We start from the raw sequence: 21,154 nt of genomic DNA, 5'->3' as shown, positions 1-21,154 counted from the left end.
CATTACACCAGAAGTCTTTACAACTATTTTGTTCGTAAACTATTATTTTTACAATATAAAAGTTTAAACACTATGGATAAGAAATTAGTAATAGTGTTGGTTGATATTGTAGCCAAGATAAAGTGCATAACGGTTCAACTTGTTACTTCCTTCACAACTCCCTTTTTCTTTTTTTTAACCCAGCCGTGCTACATTCCACATGGGACTGGTAGAGTAAATTGTAGGGAGTCCAACAACACTTGCAGCCAGAGCCAATGACAGGCAGAGCCATCTATTTTTAGTTTGGCCTCCAACCTGCTCTTTGTTGAGTTCTACAGGAGTGACATTGAGACTAAGGAGGAGGAAGCTCACAGGAAGTGCTTCAGGGACTGGTTGTAAGTAAGAACAAAGGCAGATGATTGAAGGCAAACTGATGTTGGTGAGGAAGAGTCTCATTCACAGTTATGAACCAGACTCTACTGCTTTGACTATTACACAATACCAGCCAAATGAAGGGAAAATATCTAAATGAACTGGGTGGGTTTATATTTGTATGCTAAAGCACAACAAATAAAAACATAAGAACATAAGAGCCCTGCTGGATCAGGTCGAAGTCTAGCATCCTGTTTTCACTAACCAAATGTTTATGGAAAATCTGTAAGCAGGATTTGAAGGAAACAGCACTCTCTACCCTTATGATTTCTAGCAACCTACTGCTTTGACTATTACAGCCAATGAAGGGGAAATATCTAAATGAACTGGGTGGGTTTATATTTGTATGCTAAAGCACAAGCAAATAAAAACATAAGGACATAAGAGCCTTGCTGGATCAGGTCGAAGTCTAACATCCTGTTTTCACTAACCAAATGCTTGTGGAAAATCTGTAAGCAGGATTTGAAGGAAACAGCACTCTCTACCCTTATGATTTCTAGCAACAGATATTCAGAGGCATACTGCTTCCAACAGTGATTTACATGTGAATAATTCTTCATCAAGATCAATTGAGGCTGAATCCTGAATTCCATTCTAGGTGTTCTGCTATTTAGTGATGTGGCTCTAATCATTTAGAAAAACTTCCTAATTATAACATTGGATACCCTTCATCAAACACCAGACTTGTAATATTTTCTTTACATGGAATTTGAATTTCTATGAAGGTTCCACTATGTTTTCAAGATCCTCATCCATAAACATGTTTCTTAGATTACACTTGTCTTTTGCCACAAATACACACATTTCTGCATCCAAACCATACAATTTTATCTGTGTTGACAAAGGAAGTAATAAGTGTAAAAACCCCACATCCCACTTATACAGAAACATCTACACAGAATGTAACTTAACTGGGGAATCTTGTAGGGATCCAATACAGTTGCCACATGAAGAGAAGTTAAAGGGTCTAATCCTCCAACAACTGCCATTAGTTTATTCTGGATGTTGCATATGTAATTGGGGGCAAATTTTTTCACTGTGGACATTAGCTGTATTGTGGCATGAAAGGTCCTCTTTGCATTGAAATAGCTGTCATAGATGTGGAAACCCAAGGTGTGATTGGGTAAAATCTGAGGGTCTTCATTGATCTCCTTGACTGCAAATGACAACGCCAAGATGTGCTGGTAATTCTTAGGCACTACTCTAAACGGAATAATTAAGTGAATGTAAGAAGGTATTTTAAATAGATTGCTAGAGTTACATTTTGAACCCCATGTTGCCCTCTCCCCCCCCTTAATATCCTTTGCACTACTACTGTGCACATTTCTTCTTAGCCTTAGATGGTCTTAGCAAAAATGAAACAATTGAAGAATATCAGCTATTCTTCAGAATATAACACTTTCAATACTAACATGCACTAAAATAAATGATGTGATTCAAAAACTTCAGAAGCTGGTATACCCTCATTCTAATATAGATAAATAGATGAAGACCACTATTGCTGTAGCCCCCCGCAACCCCACTCAATTAATCTTTTTTTTTTTTTACTTTTATAAAATTGTTCCCTCTGGTTCAGATACCTAATTGAAACCCAAAAACTTTTTCAAAAGTTACTTACGCAAGCTCTTCAAACAATACTGGGGGAGGTTCTTGAACAAAGGTTATTGAGCTGGAGATGATGAAGGTCTGAGAAGCCATGCCACCAATGATGAAGTCTCCCAGCTGGTGATACTTGTGAAGTGGTGGGTGTGGGTCTCTTAACATGCATTTAATGTTTTGGCATTTACATGCCATGTGAGGAAGTAGTACAATAATCAAGACTGTTAATGCCACCATTCTGAACGCTAATCTTCTCTCTAAACAGTCTCCTATTCCATTTCAGGAGACTGAGGTGAATCCCTGTCTTTTCATAGTCTCTGGTAGCATACCTAAATGTTCTCGTGATTATTTATATCAATCTTTCTAGACTGTGGGAATTGTTTTGATTCTGACCATAGCAAATTCTCAGGGAGCAAGGAATTAATTACAGTCCTTTTCATAATTATCAGAGAAGATGATCAATAATTTAAAGTTGGTGCTCCCAATGGGAATTGCTGAAGAAACAATGTCTGTCATATCTGGGGGGAAAGTTTTCTCTTCCACATAGTTGGATAGGAAGGGATCCTGCTTGAGTTTGGAACTCAAACACATGAGTTGGGAATGATGCAGTGCATGAAGAGAAAACTGTTCCCTGTGGGGAACATGCAGATGAAGCAGACCCCTGCAGCCTGGAGGATTTAATTCTCCACTCACCAGCTGATGAGCAGAGGGTTAAATCCTGCTCAGTTTGACTCTGTGCATGTGTTCCCTTACTGGAAAGCAGGTGCATGCAGCTAAAGCTCCTTCTTCCCACCTGACACTCCTCCCCCAGACAGGCCTGGCTCATGCTGGGATGCCTGACCTAGGGTGATCACAGACTGCCTCCACTGGACTAAGTTGAAGCCCATATCTCCTTCAAACTGTATAGATTTAGTTTGGGTTTTGACTGAGCCTGATGCAAATCCCTATTTGTTATGATGCATGCAACTGTACGATTAATTTGAAACTTCTGAGAGAAGCTGATCACATGATGTTCTTTGTCCTGGCTCCCAACTTTAAAAAAGCAGCAAGAGACTCTTACTTGTAAATGAGAAATAGATTTTTATTCATGCAGATAATGATATAGAATGGATCAGCAGCAGACAGAGAGCTCAGGAGTCATGCTGGGACAAAGGTTGGTCTGCCTCAGGGTTTCCCAAACTTGGATCTCCAAATGTTTTTGGATTACGACTCCCATAATTCCTAGCTAGCAGGAGCAGTGGTCAGGAATGATAGGAATTGTAGTCCAAAAAGAGTTGGAAGGTTGGAAAACCCATGTCTAGCTTTATATTCTATGCAAAAACCTGGGAGTACATTTAAGAGCTGAAGAAGCAATGTCTAATATATGCACCGAAAAATAGATGATTAAGCAATGCATTCCTCCTGAACATCAATATGACCCTCACTGCCAAAATGTGCTTTTACTTAAATCTATGAAGAGGATACAGGGGTTTTTTTGGGGGGGAGGGGTTGTGTTTTAAATCCCATTATTGAACCCATCCTGCACATCAGGGATGTATGAAACATAAAGGCATATGTTAACTCAGATGAGGCTTTCTTTACCAATACAGTAAAGATCTGAAAGATAATTCATAGACAAAATTTCCTGAGTGGCACAAAATAGCAAAACACAAAGACATTGAGATTATTCAGACCTTCCTTGTTATTAGTTGTTCCCTCTAAAAGAATAACTTCAGTTACTGTTCAATGTTTCCAGAAAAAACTCTCCTAAATGAGTTGTGTTTACAGAGCTACCTTCACACAAGTATCCAAGTGCAGAGAAAGTGTAATGGACAGTGACATTTTAAAGAAGTTTTCTCTAGCAATTCAGTAAAGGTCTGAATGATAATTCATACACAAAATTTCCTGAGTGGCAGATAATAGCAAATCACAAAGACACTGAGATTATTCAGACCTTCCTTCTTATCAGTTGTTCTCTGTTGTTCAGCTCAGGCCTCAGCACAATGATATAACATTTGGGGAGAAAGATGCAACCTAGGAGCCCAGCACTGGAGGCTAAGATAGAAAAGATTTCCACAGCTACCATATATTTCCCCTTTGAACTCAGGTAGGATGGAATAAAGGAGAGCCAAACACTGCAAAATACCAACATGCTGAAAGTAATGAATTTGGCTTCATTGAAACTATTGGGCAATTTCCTGGCAAAGAACGCCACAACAAAGCTGATTATGGCCAGGAAACTGATATAACCCAAAACACAGTAAAACATAGTCATAGACCCCTCATTGCATTCTAATATAATTTCTTCAGCAACTGAGTGCATGTCAACATCTGGGAATGGGGGAGAGGTGACCAACCATACGGTACAAATGCCTGCTTGAATAAGGGAGCAGGAAAGAACAATGGCACTGGCAAGTCTTCTCCCCACCCACTTCCTCATCCTGGAACCTGGTTTGGTGGCCATAAAAGCAAGAACCACAGTAGTGGTTTTTGCCAACACACAAGAAACAGCCACAGAAAAGATCATGCCAAAAGTGGTTTGTCGGAGGAGACACAACACCTGCTTAGGATGCCCAATGAATAGCAATGCAGAAAGGAAGCAGAGCAGGATTGAGATAAGGAGAGTATAGGCAAGGTTCCGGTTGTTGGCCTTGACAATGGGAGTGTTGTGGTGCTTCAGAAATATTCCTAGCACCAAGACTGTGATCAGACAAAAGAAAAGAGCAAAAAAGGCTAAACTGATGCCCAGTGGTTCTTTATACGATAAAAAGGAAATTAATTTAGGAATACAGAAATCCCTGGTTTTGCTTGGATAGGCTTTCACTGTGCATGTAGAACAGGCATTCATGTCTGAAAAAGAAAAGGCATGGGCTTCATTTCAAATTGATTCCAGACATCTCACAAGCATACTGCAGTGTTTTCTATTTTACATCTAAAACAATCCATACATACTAGGATATTCCTTTGGTTTCAGTCTTCTCAAAATATGGAAGGTGAGGAGATGGTTATGTGAATTCCCATTCACCTTCCTGGGAATGTCATTATCTCATGTATTTTGGAGCTCTGTGAACCTGCAAAGTAGTGAGCTAAGATTACAGCCAATTCATGTTTATAAGCCCCGTTCCGTGCCCAATAAGCACGGGACACCTTTGTCTGACTGGGCTGTGGCCCATAGATTGCAGCAAAATACTGGACAAGGTTTTACCCAGTACCTCCCTTTGTGGTGGGCTCATGGGAAAAGCTGTCCCATTGGCACCTGGTTGGGATTTTTTATTCACCTTTCCCTCAGTGAAATCATGGCTTTCTTTGTTAGGCAGAAGAAAGCCTCTTCTCCTTCTAGAGGGAAGGAGTTGTGAGCGGGAGCAGTTTCCTGTGTTTTGCACGTACCGGCCCCTGCTTGGTTGTCCCTGCTGCTATGCCGTGTCCCCAGGCAGCCAACCAATCAAGGGGAGGCTTGGGGGCAGGGTTTAGCAGCTAAAATGCAGCCACAGCAGCACTTTCCCCTCATTTCGCTGCCGGGTGTCAACGGATCACCCACCCACTTTTCCCTTTAGTTCTTTGCTTCGTGCTTGACCTTGCTATGGGTCTGTAATTGGTTACCTTAGTTGTTCAAGGGGCATGGTAAGAATTTTTATTCAACTGCCAAATTGGCACCAGCCACTTGGTTTTTCGCCTATGTGATGGCCTGGGATTCCGATTCAGAGGCTGAACCCGAGGAATCCCAGCCTGCACAGGAGTCCCCACCTCCAGGGCCGGCTGATCTGGGGCAGGGCCTTGATTCTGAAGTGCCTGTACCTGTGCCGGATCCTCAGGAGCAGGCACCAGGTGATTCCACTCTGGCTCCAGAGGTGGTTGAGGACTCAGTGCCTGCAGGTGAGTCTCCCCCTGGGCCCAGTAACCCTTCAGCCTCTCCTGAACTGCAGAGCCGAAGGGCAGAGAGGCGAAGGGAACTGGTTTCTCCCAGGAGGAGTGCTCACCTTAAGACCAAGAGAGGAGGGTCTCCTGGGGGCCGGGACTGCCCCTGGCCTCAGAGCAGATAAAGGCCAGTCGGCCCGGTCCCAGGTTGTGGGAGCAACATCGTTGTTGTGTGCCTGTTCCTGCCCGGACCCAGACCTGACTCTCCAGTGTTCCTGTTCCCGCCCGGCTTCCTGCTTTGGACCTCGCCCCACTCCTTGTGGACTGTTTCCAGGCTAGTGACCCAGGACCGGACTTTGACTATGCCAACGGTAACCCTTCCCCCGGACTAGCACAGCCTACCTCATAGCAAATCATCACAACTTTTACTTATTGGCGGTTAGGCATTTGAATATGTTGTTGGGGTGTTGGAGGGCAGGGTGTGGCCATCGCCTACCCCTCCACTTCATGGATATTCCGTTAAAGGAATCTGGTGGTTGTGGATCCTGTCCGATTCCCTTGCTGGTGACTAGGGCCATGGCATGACCCCCAGTGACATCAGAGGGATCTTACAGTTGTATTTGCATCAACAGTCTCCTGCTACTGGTGGCTAACCCTTTTTAGACTCATCCCTTCCTGAGGGGATGGGGTCAAGCTCTGCTGTTTTATCCAATGCCTAAGCCAATACCTCTCACACGCTGTAATCAATAAAGTTGTGGCCTTTTTTTAGCCCATTAACCTAATATACTGCGTCCATGTGTCTTTCTTATCCTCAGGAGGGCGGAGGGTCCTTGAATCACAATATTGTTTTTATGAGGGTGGAAATGGCATTGGGCAGGATCAACATAGTATGGGGGGGGGGCATAAGGGGCCTGAGGAGAGGATTGACCATGGCAAACCCAAGCATGGTTTCAGTATCTGCCTGGTTGGAATCTGCACCCTGGTCCCCCAGTGAAACCCCTGCTTGCTTGCCTTGCAACATAGCATTGTTCAACATTAACTGACTCCCATCATACAGATTTGGAGTGATCCAAACCCAGCAGATCCATTTCATCAACATGGGGCTTGTGAAGTGATGAACTGATCCTGGGACCCAATGCCATGCCAACCCTTGCCCCATCTGCAGCTGTCAATAAAGATTTGGCCTGATTTTATCCCATCACCATTGTTCAGTCTGGTTATTTTGCTGCTCTCATGAGTCACATAAAGTGCCTGCCTGGACAATTTCTTTGCTCATTTGTGAAGTTTAGATACAGTTTTCCCATTTTCAATTCCAAAGTGCTATTCAAAAGAAAGAAAGAAACCATTTTATCAAATAACAGAGCAGTATACAAGGAAAGGACTTGTATACCATCTCATAACGTAACATCAACCTTACTTGTTTTTTGACACCACAAGAATTGAATGTTTGTGTGCAGATGAACACCAACTGGATACAGCTCATATTAATTTCTACACCTTTTAATATAATCCCCTGATGAACAACCTGTGTTTGAAACACATTGAGGTTAGCATGTCTACCATTTGGTCCAAGTCTTCTGCATCTAACGCATTCACTTTTGCTTCTGCTTTGTTGTGCTGTAATTTTGTTGTGTTTCCTTGATCGTGAACAAACTTTTCCCAGCTTTCTACACTCTATTTCTTACCCTTCTGGTCTGAAAACTTTCCTTCTGGACATGGGATGCAATCATAGCAACAAAATGGTTTTCCCTCCTTCACTTTCTTGCTGGAACCGGGATAGCAACTCTCAGAACACACAGAAAGAGGCTGGGCCTTATTCGAAAGTGAAAGAGTAGAATAATTATCTTGAGAAGGAGTCTCATGTTCTTAACATGATCTTCATGTATAACTGAAACCAAATTGGGACCACTCTTCCGTAACTTCATCTGACATCCTTCTGAGATGTGAAATATCCAGGGCTGTGCAAGGTATTCCAAGTGTGGTTACAACCATTAAAATAAAATATTAAAAACATTTTTAAAACAAATTGAAATGAAAGGAAGCCTATGGGGAAATATTACAAAATTTGGGCATTTTTATCTTAGAAATATAGCAAGTAAGGGAGGACACAGAAAGAATACATAAAACCATATATTTATAAAGTCAAAATATCATACACTGAAGCTGAATGTTAGAATATTCATAACAAAACAATGTATTTCTTCACACAACACATAGTTAAACTCTAAAATTCACTGGCTACAAACCTGGACGCCTTTAAAAAAGGATTAGACAAATTCATAGAGGATAAGGCTATCAAGGGCTACTAGCTAATTTCTACCTCAACCATTGGTAGCAACAAGCCTCTGAATACCAATCTCTGGAAATTGCAAATGGGAAGAACTCTGCTGCACTCAGGTCCTGCTTTCAATCTCTTCAGAGACATCTAGTTGCCTGTTGTGGCATTCAGTATGTAATCAAACTAGCACAAACATATGTTTATTCTTTTCAACACATTTACCAGTAATATATTCAACAGCAAAGGAAACAGTGCAGAAGTTTTTTGAGTCTTACTTTCTACAAAAGTTGTATCATTTCTAATCAAAACTCAGTATTTGTCATGGGCTGAACATTGTCCATTCAATGAAACTGAATGGTTTGCCAAGCACTTCACAATTGAATCCTACCTGGTTAAACCAATTGTGCCATGTGATGGCATCCTTGCTGATGGTGAACACTTGGTCTGGAGAACCCTGGGGATCCATTCTCCCAACTTTCACTCTATGAAAGGATTGGTTTGAGGAAATAATCCAGTTTATAATATCAAATCCAGTCACTAACTCCCCATTCTGGTCAAAGGAGATCTTGTCTCCAGCACTGTTGTTAAAGGAGACAATTTTCAGAAAGTGATGGAGCTGAGTTGAAAAGGAAAAGAAGCTTAGGAGAGGCTGCATTTCTGTGGAATCTTTCACAGTAAGTCATACAAACATCTTCCCTGGGTGGAAGCAACACAGCTCTTTGTTTTCATGCTCAGACTTGTGAAAGTTGATGTGACATTTTTCAAATAACTGTTCATTGCAGTATTCTTGTTCTTAAGAAGTATCTCATGTGGGGTGAGTCTTGACCTGCCAGTCTGAATGTCATGTGGGGCCAGTCTTTAACTCCAAGTCTGATTTACAGAAACCCAAAATGGTACCAAGGAAGAACAGGTGAGAGAAGATATACAATAGGAGCAAAGGGGAAAGAAATACCAACATCAGGATCTGCTGCCCCGGTGGATCCTGGCACCTGCTTCACTTTTCCTTTTTGACCAGGCACACTTAATTTAAAGCCATTTAGTGTTTTAAAGGTTAAATAATGAGCTTTAAATTACATATCAAATGTATTTTCTAAATCAATGGCCTTTTTCACTGTATACAATTAATGAAACACTTCCTAAACTTATTCAACATTAATGGTCCAAAAACATAGTAGAGCTCAAAGTTGCCTTTGTAAACTGGATTCTGGCTGTAGTTGTAGAGTTTCAAAGGTTTTATCTTGCTTCTACTGGACAACAACTTCTTCTAAATGACACCTGTCTCTTCTACACACAACATTACTGATTCTGAAAGCCTCTTACCAGCAGCATCCCAACAGCCATCTAGGACACAAGTCTTAGGAGCTAAACACCCCTCCTACAAATATTAAGACCACACTAGTCCAAGAATCATTGCCTATTCTATGCCATACTGCCTTCTTCCTCACCCATGGAAAAAATATTTATTTATTTATTTTAAAAATTCAATAGACCACCTATTTCTCCCAAGTGACTCAAAAGAGATACACAGAGCAAGAAGACTTCCAACCAATTTCCAAATACAGACTTTTCTTAAGGGCCTCAAAATGTAGTTGTGGCAGTTTCTGTGAGCCAAAAGGCAGCATGAACCAGAGTTAGCATGAATTGGCAAATATATAGCAGCAAAAGTATAATGTGTATACTTTAAGTCACCATTAGAAAAAGAGGGAAACAGCTCAGTCGGATGAGCATGAGACTCTTAATCTCAACGCTGTGGGTTCCAGCCCCACGTTGGGCAAAAGATATCTGCATTGCAGTGGTTGGACTAGATTAACCTAATGGCTCCTTCCAACTCTACAATTCTATAATCTCAGAACATGCCAACACTAATATAAAGAAAGAAGATGGAAAGGAGATGATGGCCTAGTTTGGGATAGAGATGCCATATGTCTGGAATTTCCCAGATATAGATGGGATTCACCCTTCAAAAATTGTGTCCAGCAGGAATTTCTGTAAACTGGATTTTCACTTTTTTAAATATGGCAACCCTAGTTTAGGGAAACTTTTTATTTGACAGAATAAAAAGAGACCAGCTAGATCAGTCTAAAAGCCTATCTAGTCCAATGTATGGTTCTTACAATGCCCAACCAGATGTCGATGGGAAGCCCACAAGAAGGATCTGATTGGAGCATATTGTTATATATTCTGAGAGATATGTTGCCATCCAACAGGAGGAATTTCATTCCATTACCTGCAACACCTGCTGATTCTGAAGGTTCCTCCACCTTCCTTCAACCACTGATGGATGATTCAGTCGAGATGAAGACATGGAGTGTAAAGCATGTGCCACGGCATAAACAGCATTGTAGATGCTGTAGCTGTGGCCAGTCAAGCTCATTTCAAAAAATGTCCCAGGAAGGCTTTCCAACTTCTCTTTTCCTGTGCAAATGTCTCCATCCACCTTATCCCCATCTATACTTTGGAATACACAACCAAAGGCCTGCTGCCAGAAATCCCTGATAAAGCCATCTCCTGTTGTGAATGAAGGGCTTTTGCTTTCAATAAATGTCTTGAATCCTGGCAGATCACTGGAGTGAACAGAGAAGGACAGAACACCATGGACTATGTCTGTATCCCAGGTTCTTTGAAACACCATTGAAGTGAGCTCTATCTGAGCTGTTAATATCCACACTTTATTTATTGTACATTCTCTTTCTGAGGCATATGGTAGCCACCTCAAATACACAATGAGGTAGGATTCTCCATTAGCAACCACTACATTGGCTTTGCTGTCAGTGATTCTATCATTTATTTTGGCTCCCTCATGTAGCTTATCATACATTTCTGTGACAATGGTAAATTTGTTGCTTCTTTCTATGAAGGCAAAACAAATACCCTTGCTGGAGAATACTGGAAACACTGTCTGCACAAATCTTTCTCCATATTCATCATTGGATGTAAGGATCCCAATCCACGTCCAATTGAAATGGAGAAGCAAAGTCAGAATGCCTGCATGCTGAAGAGCATCTTTAGGAGACATTTGGTAGAAGGAAAGGCCTGTGGTTTTATCATTCATCACTGGAGCAGGGCCATATATAAGCTAAAAAAAGGAAATAAGAATGAATGAATAACTAACTAACTAACTAACTAACTAACTAACTAACTAACTAACTAGAAGCCCAACTTTGGACCACAGAACCCCTTTCTTCAAACTGTTGGTATGTAAGTTTTTATTACAAGCACAGGAATTGTTTTAATGGAGGCTGGTTCAGTATGGCAAATGGGGCAATGCTTTATCAACCTCTGTCTTTTCTCAGAAAATCTACATCTGGCTGCCATCTTGCTTACAACAAGTCAGGGGATTGGTCTGCCTGTCATATGCTGTGGCTGTAATTATTGCTGATATTCCTTTCTTCCACCTACCACCATCACTTGACAATTTACTTTCTTCTGTAGGTGCTGTTATATTTCCAACACTCTCATTTATAATTATCTGTATCTCAGCTTCCATTTGACATTCCTAAACAAGGAAATATTTCCTACATGCCTTCACCCACTTCAGTTTCCAAACCCACAATCTTGCCTGTGTGGTGAAAAAAAGCATTTAAATGGATGAACTCCCACACTCCACATAAAGATAGAGACATCTACACAATCTACCTGTGGAATCTTGTAGATATCCAATACAGTTGCAATATAATGAGAAATTAGAGGGTCCAGCCCCCCAACAATTGCTATTAATTTATTTTGGACATCACATATGTAGTTGGGAACTATTTTTTCTTTTGAAGACATAAGCTGCATTGTGGCATGAAAGGTATTCTTTGCATTGAAGTAACTGTCGTAAATGTGGAAGCCCAAGGAAGTATTGGGTAAAATCTGACAGTTTTCATTTATCTCCTTTACAGCAAATGCCAAAGCCAGGATGTGCTGGTAATTCTTAGGCACTACCCTAAAAAAAGGGGGGGAAAGTACAGCATATTAGGATATCCCACACATTGTAAAATGTGGACTACGTTGTACTCCCTATACTTCCTTACAGTATTTATGTACAAACTTTTTTTAGGCAATTCTTAGCCCTAAGTAGGCTGCACAAATATTAGACAACTGTATTCTCCTTTACAACAATGCACTCAATATAGTTTATTGATAAGTTACCAATATAAAGTTCCATGTGTTATCATGAACCATACGATTTGACATTTTCAGAAGGCTGTATTCGATGCATGTGAACACCTACTCCCATTCTTGATATATATCTTATTCTATGACATTACTGGATCTTTTCTTAAGAATGTGTCAGAATACAGAACACTTTATAAGTACTTGGTGAAGTACCTCCAACAGTTGAAGGTGAAATCCATATTTTAAGTTCATGTTCAGAGTGTGGTGATAACTGCACTAGAATTAGAGTTGTATTCTGTATTTGAGAAACTTCCATGTTTTGTAAAACTGTTGCATCTCCCTTGACATCTCCTTCCTTATTATATACAAATATATAAACACCCCAGCTCTCTTACAAAGACATTTTGAAATTCTATAAAAAATGACATCCATCAGAGCAAGTGGTAAGAAATACAAATTAAGATAGCTTATCACTGACCATTAATATCTCTGGCTTCATTGATAGTAGTTTCTAAAAATTTTAAATGAAGGAAGCCATCACTAGTACTGTCAAAATCAGATGAACTTGATCTGTCTCCATTCTGAATATAATTAAATTAGTATTTAAGTTCACATGAAAATTGTTTGACAAACTTGGAGAAAGACTGTAATTCACATCCTTAATGGAAACAGAAACTGTAACAACCAACAATAGTAACATCAAGGTCTTACGCGAGCTCTTCAAACAACACGGGTGGAGGTGCTTCAGTGAAGGTTAGCGAGTTGGAGATTATGAAGGTCTGAGAAGTGATGCCACCAATTATGTTGCCTCCCAACTGATGATACTCATGAATTGGATTGTGTGGAGCTCTTACCATGCAGTTAATGTGAGGCTTGCATGCCATGTGAGGAAGTAGTACCAATATCGAGACTACTAATGTCACCATCCTCAGTACAAATGTCCTCTCTAAACAGAGATTGTGTTTAGACTCAAACAGGTGGTTCCTTGTTTTCCTCCCACAGTTCCTGCTCCTACAACTAACTATTAAATTGAATATTTATATTATCCTTCATACACTGTGCTATTACTTTTGCTTCTGTCCACTGAAACTCCTCGGGAAGAAGCATTGCCAAGTAGTTGAATTAATTACAGTCCTTTTCAAAATTACAGGAGAAGGTAATCATCAACTTAAAATTGTTTTTCACAAATGGAGTTGGAAAAAGAAGAAGTTTGAGGCATCTGAACAAAGGAGCCTCCATAACAGTTCAAACTTCAGGGCCCCCAAAATGTACTTCCTTTTGACTGGCATTGGTTTTCCAACATTCAGTTTTATTGGATGAGAGTGCCAGCAACACTTTTTGAGCAGTTCAAGTTGATGCTGCAGTTTTCCCTCAGTGGGAGGAAACACATAGGCAAACCTCCAAGAGATGTGCCTGCATGCGCCAGGAGAGCAGGAGTCTCTTGCTGATTTTGGTGGGGGGAAAAGGGCCAGTGATGTTGCCCTTTGGGTACTTCCAGATGGCTTTGTGGGGTGGGGGGTGCTTCCCAATGCTACAGAAAGCAGTCCAGATCACCCATTGGTTTGGATGTCAAAAGTCCCTGGGAAAGTCATATGCCTTTGTTTAGCCCATTGAAGCTCTTCAGAGATGATTGGAGTAAGCATCGAGCGATTTATAGCCACCAATCTGAGTGAGCTGTGCTAGGGGTTTCTAAATTAGGTGCCTCCAGACAAAGCCTGGTGGCAGGATTTTGATTTGTGGTGTGGGGCAGGAGATGAAGTAGATTTGCCCTGGGGTAGCAAAGGGGAGAAAATTGGAAAGGTACCCCACAGTGTTAGTAAGAAAGAAGATATGATCACAATTTTTCCAACATTGTTTCTTCATGATGCTCTGCAGGCAGCTAGGGAGATTTCTTTGGGGCAAGAATGTGGGTGAAAGCCAAAGAGAATTTGAACAGCTCCAGGAAGAAGGAACCTGCAATTTTGGCCAGTTAATCTACTGGAACTGTGAACTTTGAGAAACCCTAGGACAAAGAACTATAAGTCGTATCTTGGAAGTCGAATGGAATCCATTTCGGAAGTCTGTTCGACTTCCAAAATGTTCGGAAAACAAAGTGCGGCTTCTGATTGACTGCAGGAAGCTGCTGAAGCCCCGCCGGGCATTCAGGTTCCAAAGAACGTTTGCAAACCGGAACACTCACTTCTGGGTTTGCGGTGTTCAGGAGCCAAAATGTCTGAGTACCAAGGCTTTCAGGATCCAAGGTATGACTGTACAGACAACCACATGACACAGGGGCCTGTTTAGTGGTGTACTCTTTGCATGGTTATGGTGAGGAGAACTATTAATGATTTTTAGGAATTATTCTGAATGTTTTATGTATGTACAACTGCAAACATCTTGTACTCAGGTTTCAATAATTGAAACTGATACTGTACAGATGGAACAGACAGTGCTCTGGACCTCTCCATTTGGACTCCCTGTGCAGTTAAACTACAGCTCTAAAGGGAAATCTGGAGGCAGTGAAACTGACAAGCAACAACATATCATCATAAACATACAGTGGTACCTCGGGTTCCAGACGCTTCAGGTTATAGACTCTGCTAACCCAGAAATAGTACATCGGGTTAAGAACTTTGCTTCAGGATGAGAACAGAAATCGCGTGGCAGCGGCGTGGCTGCAGCGAGAGGCCCCATTAGCTAAAGTGGTACCTCAGGTTAAGAACAGTTTCAGGTTAAGAACGGACCTCCAGAATGAATTAAGTTCTTAACCCAAGGTACCACTGTATTAGGAACCGCAATGGATATAGGAGGCTCTCTAATTCATACACTTACCCTGCATGAAACAAGGGCCATGAAAATAGGGGGGGGGGGCTACGCCACTTGTTCTAATGCCTGAATAGGGTTAAATATATCTTCATGCTTTCTTTCTTATTAGCTGTTCCCTGTTGTTCAGCTCAGGCCTCAACACAATAATGTAGCATTTGGGGGCAAAGATGCAACTCAACAGTCCAGCACTGGAGGCCAAGATAGAAAAGATCTCCACAGCAACTAGGTATTTACCCTTGGAGCTCAGGTAGGCTGGAACAAAGGATAGCCAAACACTGCAAAAGACCAACATGCTGAAAGTGATGAATTTGGCTTCATTGAAACTGTCAGGTAACTTCCTGGCAAGGAAAGCCACAATGAAACTGATAATTGCCAGGAAGCCCAGATAGCCCAAAACACAATAAAACATAGTCACTGAACCCTCGTTACATTCCAGGACAATTTCCTCCATTACTGACCACATGTCAACATCTGGAAATGGGGGAGAGGTTACTATCCACACAGCACAAATGCCTGCTTGAAGAAGGGTGCAGAAAAGAACAAAGAAGGAGGCAAGTCTTTTCCCCACCCACTTCCTCATCCTAGATCCAGGTTTAGTGGCCATAAAAGCCAGAAGCACTGTGATGGTTTTGGCCAGCACACAAGAAACAGCCTCTGAAAAGATGACGCCAAAAGCAGTTTGTCGAAGAAGACATGTCATCTCCCCAGGCTGGCCAATGAATAGTAATGCACAGAGAAAGCAGAGCAGGAGGGAGCAAAGGAGAGTGTAGGTGAGATTGCGATTGTTGGCCTTGACAATGGGAGTGTCATTGTGCTTCATAAACATTCCTAGCACCACAGCTGTGATCAAAGAAAAAGAAAGGACCAAAAAGGTAAAACTGATCCCCAAAGGTTCTGTGTAAGACAAAAATGCAATGACCTTAGGAATACAGAAATCCTGTCTGTTGCTTGGATAGGTTTTGTCCGTACATGTAGAACAGTCGTTCATGTCTGGAAAAAAAAATTAGGTAACCACAATTTCAAATACAAGCCAAACATGTTGTAACTCTTTATCTTATAAGGTTTTTTTAAAAAACCAATTCTTATTAGGGAATCCTTTTAAGGTCAATCCTTTGAAATGTGTGGAGTAGGTTACCATTCATTACCTAGCATTCTTTCGAACAACATATTTATTTACGTATTTATCATTTCCTTTGTTCATTCCTGAGGCTTTTCTCCTTTTGTTTTGAAGTGGAATAAGTGGCATGCAATTGATATGGCACTTCCATTCACATTATGTAACATTGATGGAGGAAAGGAGTCACATAAGGAATAATCTCCCACAAGCGACTATCCCAGCACAGAAGTCCATGGCTATCCAACAACATGCTAAGAATAATTTTCATGAGCTGTTAAGTAACAGGATAGGCAGCACAACAAACCCGTGTTTGCATGAATGCTTCTAAGGGGATTCAACTGAATGTACTTAGAAACCCCCTTCAGCCATTCATGCCAAATACTTAAAGATCTGAAGCGGAGTCCACACATCTAGAGGTTGAGGGTGTGAACGCCCATGCACTCCCATACCTTCACCCATAGTTTCAGCCCAGTTTCAGGTTAATGCCCAAACACGGCTCAACACAATCCCTTATTTTGTAGTATTGAACACCTCGTGCCTACCTTTATTGGTTGGCAGAGGGAACTACTGGTGAAAGCCATTGTGAATGGCTGGATCTCTAAAGTTTGCCTATTTCATTTGACCAGCTCTATTTATCTAATGCCAAAATCTCCAGTCTCAAGCAACCAGCTTGGTTGGCAGAGGGAACTACTGGTGAAAGCCATTGTGAATGGCTGGATCTCTAAAGTTTGCCCATTTCATTTGACCAGCTCTATTTATCTAATGCCAAAATCTCCAGTCTCAAGCAACCAGCTTGTTTCTATGCATTTATTTGTGTTCACTTTCCTATGTATTCTATGTATTATTCAGCGGGGACTGGACTTGCAGACAGGATGACAAAATTCACTCATATCGGCACAATATTCCCCCTCCCCTGAACACATATGTGATCCTTTTTTACCTAATGATCGTAGACTGGCTGGTGAATGAATATTCCATTTAGATACTACTTTTGACAGTTATTTTATATGAAATTTATTTTGACTTAAAGAAACACGTGAGCATATAACATGTGTGAGAGAATAACTGATAGCACTGCAAAGCAAGTCCAATACATGTCAAACAAGGTTTGCTAGAAAACAATTTTCACAACATTCATTGCAATATTTAAATATACATTTTTTACGCTACCCTAATGAAGGTCTGGTGTTTGAAATATGTTGGGATTTATGTTTATGCAATTTGGAGAAATAAATTAGTCTGCTGCATCCTCCTCATTCTCCTTTGTTTTTGCTTTGTGATGCTGCACTTTGATGAGTCCTCTTCATTCTGGCCAAATTACACGATAACTTTACACAGCATATTTCTTACCCTCCTGCTCTGAAAACTTCCCTTCTGGACATGGGGTGCAATCATAGCAGCAAAATGGCTCCCCCTCTTTCATTTTCTTGCTAGAACCGGGATGGCAACTCTCACTACATACAGAAAGAGGCTTAACCTGATCCAGAAATGAAAGAGCAGAATGTTAATCTTGAGAAAAATCAATTTAGATCCTCATAGATGTAAATCTCTCTCTCTCTATATATATATATACACCCACCTATGTACATACAGTATATCCTGTAACTGAAAATGAAATTTGAACCATTGTTGAATACCTTAATCAAACACCACCATGTTAATGTTGAATATCATAGGAGCATGATGGTGCATTCAATGACCTATGTGCATCCATCCTATTGTCACTAGACTGGGAAAGGAGGCCTATAACTATGTCTGAAAGATCATCCACCCATTTGCAATATTTTGTATGCTACCATGGACTTTCAAATGCTATCATGGTGCTATGGGATGAAGACATGGAAGAAATTATGTTGCATGTATTTAATTTATGCCACTATGCTAATCCTGGAAATTGTAGAAGTGTGTTAGTATTGTCTAGGGGATTTCCACCCAATTATCCATTATAATGAGGTGTGTGTGGTGGTCACCCTCTACCTAGTTTCGGTCTTTCAAATATTACCACAGTGCTGTGATATGAAAACATGGAAACATATCTTCAAAAAGGTTGCCCATCCCAGCTGTACATGCTCAACAGTATTTTCCCACATTTTAAGACTTCAACCTAGTATGAAAAACAGAATGCTTGTCTGAAGCCTAGTAAATTTGGGCACAAATGAATAGGTATCAGACATGCTGACTTGGGAAGGAGATGGGGGAGGGGTCTGATGTTGCCCAGAACAGCACAATGTCACATAATCTGAAGACCCTACCTGTTTAAACCAATGGTGCCATTCTATGACATTCTCATTGATGGTGAATGCTTGATCTGGTGAAACTTGTGGATCAATTTTCCCAACTTTCACTCTATGAAAGGATTGGTTTGAAGAAAAAATCCAGTTTATAATATCATATCCAGTGATTAACTCCCCATTCTGGTCTAAAGAAACCTTATCACCAGAGCTGTTGTTAAAGGAAACACCTCTGAGATAGTGATGGAGCTAGATTGAAAAAGCCAACACAAAAGTTTAGGTAAGGCTGTGATTAGACAACAGTGTTCTGGATCTTTCAGAGTATAAGACCATTGTCTCTTTGTCAAAACTGTTTTCATTTTTTTTTCCAGACCAACAATGTCATAGACCATAGTTGGGGAACTTCCAGCCCAATACCTATTAGATCCTGCATGGATCCCAGTTAGACCCATAAGGCCATTTCCAGAAATCACATCCACCTGCCCCACACCTGAGGTCATATGTGATGCCAGGTGTGAAGCCCTAAGGTGGCACTCCTGATTGGTCACTGGCAAGGGAGGTTTGCTGTCATCACCAAGCAGTTGATGGTTGGTGATAGCAACTTTGGAAGGATCTGCTGTGCTACTGAGCTCCTCACACTGAATTCACTAACTAGCAGAGCTAACCCCAGCCATAAGCAGGACTTAAAGTAACCACCTATCACTTGACAGATGGTGAGGTCAAGTCTGCTGTATTGGCTGAACTACCAAGTTGCCAATAGCCAGATCCAGTTCCTTCCCCCTGCCGTGGATAATAAAACAATACTTTTTTCATATTTGAAAGTTTATAAGTTTCAGCTAAATAGTACCTTATAGAGAATGGATCCTCTCAGTATTGCATTGCCTATTCAGTGTAGGAATCCAGAAAAAAATGAAAGAGAAATGGGAATAAAAGGAATGGTATGTTTTTCTTTTTCAGTGCTTGGAATGAACCAGTTCATAAAATTGCATTTGAATTAAGTTCATTCTGGGTAGAATTCTAAAGTATTTCTATTTCATCTTCAAGCTCATTTTCTTGCATATGTTTTTCACTCTTCAGACAATTTGAGTCTTTAAGTTTAAAGATAATAATCACATGGGGAAATAAATTAAACTGCTCACATTCCACTGTGCATGTTTTGAAGTTTTCTTAGTGTGTTAAAAAATATTATATAGTTAATCACAGCAGCTTGTATCATTCTGAATTCAAGGATCATTTGAATGAATCTGAATTGAATAGTGAACTGAATGTAAACAGAACTAGTTCATTTTGTAAAGGGTCTAAGGTGAACTGGAATTAGTTTATGGACATGTGGAACTGGAACTCTTAAAATAATAATGATTTATCAATGTATTATTAAAGGTAAATGTTCTGAGCTTTGGTCTTTTTAAAAAAGAGTCATGTGTATTTCTAGCTCACGTGGAAAGGAAGAAATATTAAAAATGGAGCAAGCAATGTAACCTTCCCCCGCCCCCGCCCAATCCATTACCTGCCACAACTTTAGATTTGGAAACTTCAGTCCTCCATCAACAGCCATTGTTCGATATTTGTGTCTAGATGAGGACATTGCATTTAACGCATGGGCCACGGCATACACGCTATTGTAGATGCTGTAGCTATGGCCAGTCATGCTCATTTCAAAAAATGGCCCAGGAAGATCGCTCAGCTTCTCTTCCCCTGTACAAATATCCCCATCCACATTGCTCATCGCTGAATTTGGAAATACACAGCTGAATGCATGTTGCCAGAAGTGTCTGATAAAACCATCTCCTTTGGTTTCAAGAGGTTTTCTACTGTCAATAAATTTGTGAAATCCTGGTGGGTTATTGGAATGAATTGTGAAAGACAGAACACCATGAAGGATGTCTGTATCCCAGGTCCTTTGATAAGCAATGGAAGTCAGCTCCATCTGGGCTGTTACTATCCACACTATGCCTTTCTGTTTATTTGTCATGTGCTCTTGCCCTGATAGATATGGAAACCATCTTAAAAACATAATAGTATGAGATTCTCCATAAACCACTACTACACTGGCTTTGCTGTCAATAATATTATCATGTAGCTTTGCTCCCTGATTGAACATGTCATTAATTTCAGTGAAAATCATATGTGTGTGACTTTTTTCTATGAAGGCAAAACAGATACCACTTTGAGTAAACTCTGGAACCACAGTTTGTAGAAATCTATCTCCATATTCATCATTAGAGGTAAGGATCCCAATCCATGTCCACCTGAAATGCAGGAGCAAAGAGAGAATCCCTGCATACTGCCAATCTTCCTTGGGGGCCATCTGGTAGAAGGAAAGCCCTGGTGTTTTATCATTCATCACTGGAGGAGGGCCATAAATAAGCTAAAGATAGATGTGGAGGGGAAAAGAAGATAATAGCATTCATTTCGCGCTTCCAAATGTTGAAAGTAATTCAGAAATATCATATCAGTAATCATTAGAACATGGTTTATTCTTGTCACATTTTCATATGCATTGTCACCAGGTATTAGCTTGTTCAAACAATGTGTTGGTATTTTTATTATTATTACAAGAACAGTGAGAGAACAAGTACTTCTGAGGAAGGGTTTACTTTGTCTTGTTTCTGATTTATGAATAACCCACGTGGCTGTATTTCTTAGGGAAGATTTGATGCTCACTCAAAAAGAATGCCCATCTCAGCATGCATCTCTGCCTCTTTCTTCTTCCTACCCCATCTCTTTCAAAACAGTTAAAATTCTATATTCAGCACACACAGAGACCAACACACATAC

At 40.7% G+C, this 21,154-nt stretch overlaps 1 protein-coding gene across 1 annotated transcript; it reads right to left on the bottom strand.

Moving 5' to 3' along the window:
• Positions 1–3,900: 3,900 nt before the first annotated feature.
• LOC310829544 (vomeronasal type-2 receptor 26-like) lies at positions 3,901–20,739 on the bottom strand. The gene is made up of 8 exons (XM_083708137.1): positions 19,884–20,739; positions 18,398–18,625; positions 17,496–17,622; positions 15,948–16,018; positions 10,350–11,198; positions 8,511–8,738; positions 7,530–7,656; positions 3,901–4,839 (listed from the first exon to the last, which is right to left on the bottom strand). The coding sequence occupies exons 1-8, from the start codon at positions 20,718–20,720 to the stop codon at positions 3,938–3,940; spliced, it is 3,369 nt and encodes a 1,122-aa protein (XP_083564263.1). The 5' UTR covers positions 20,721–20,739; the 3' UTR covers positions 3,901–3,937.
• Between the last annotated feature and the right edge of the window lie 415 nt (positions 20,740–21,154).

The sequence above is a fragment of the Podarcis gaigeae genome, assembly GCF_964106915.1.
Source record: "Podarcis gaigeae genome assembly, chromosome: 13".
Lineage (NCBI taxonomy): Eukaryota > Metazoa > Chordata > Lepidosauria > Squamata > Lacertidae > Podarcis > Podarcis gaigeae.
Note: the sequence above shows the minus strand (reverse complement) of the source record. Positions and strands in the feature narration are given on the sequence as shown.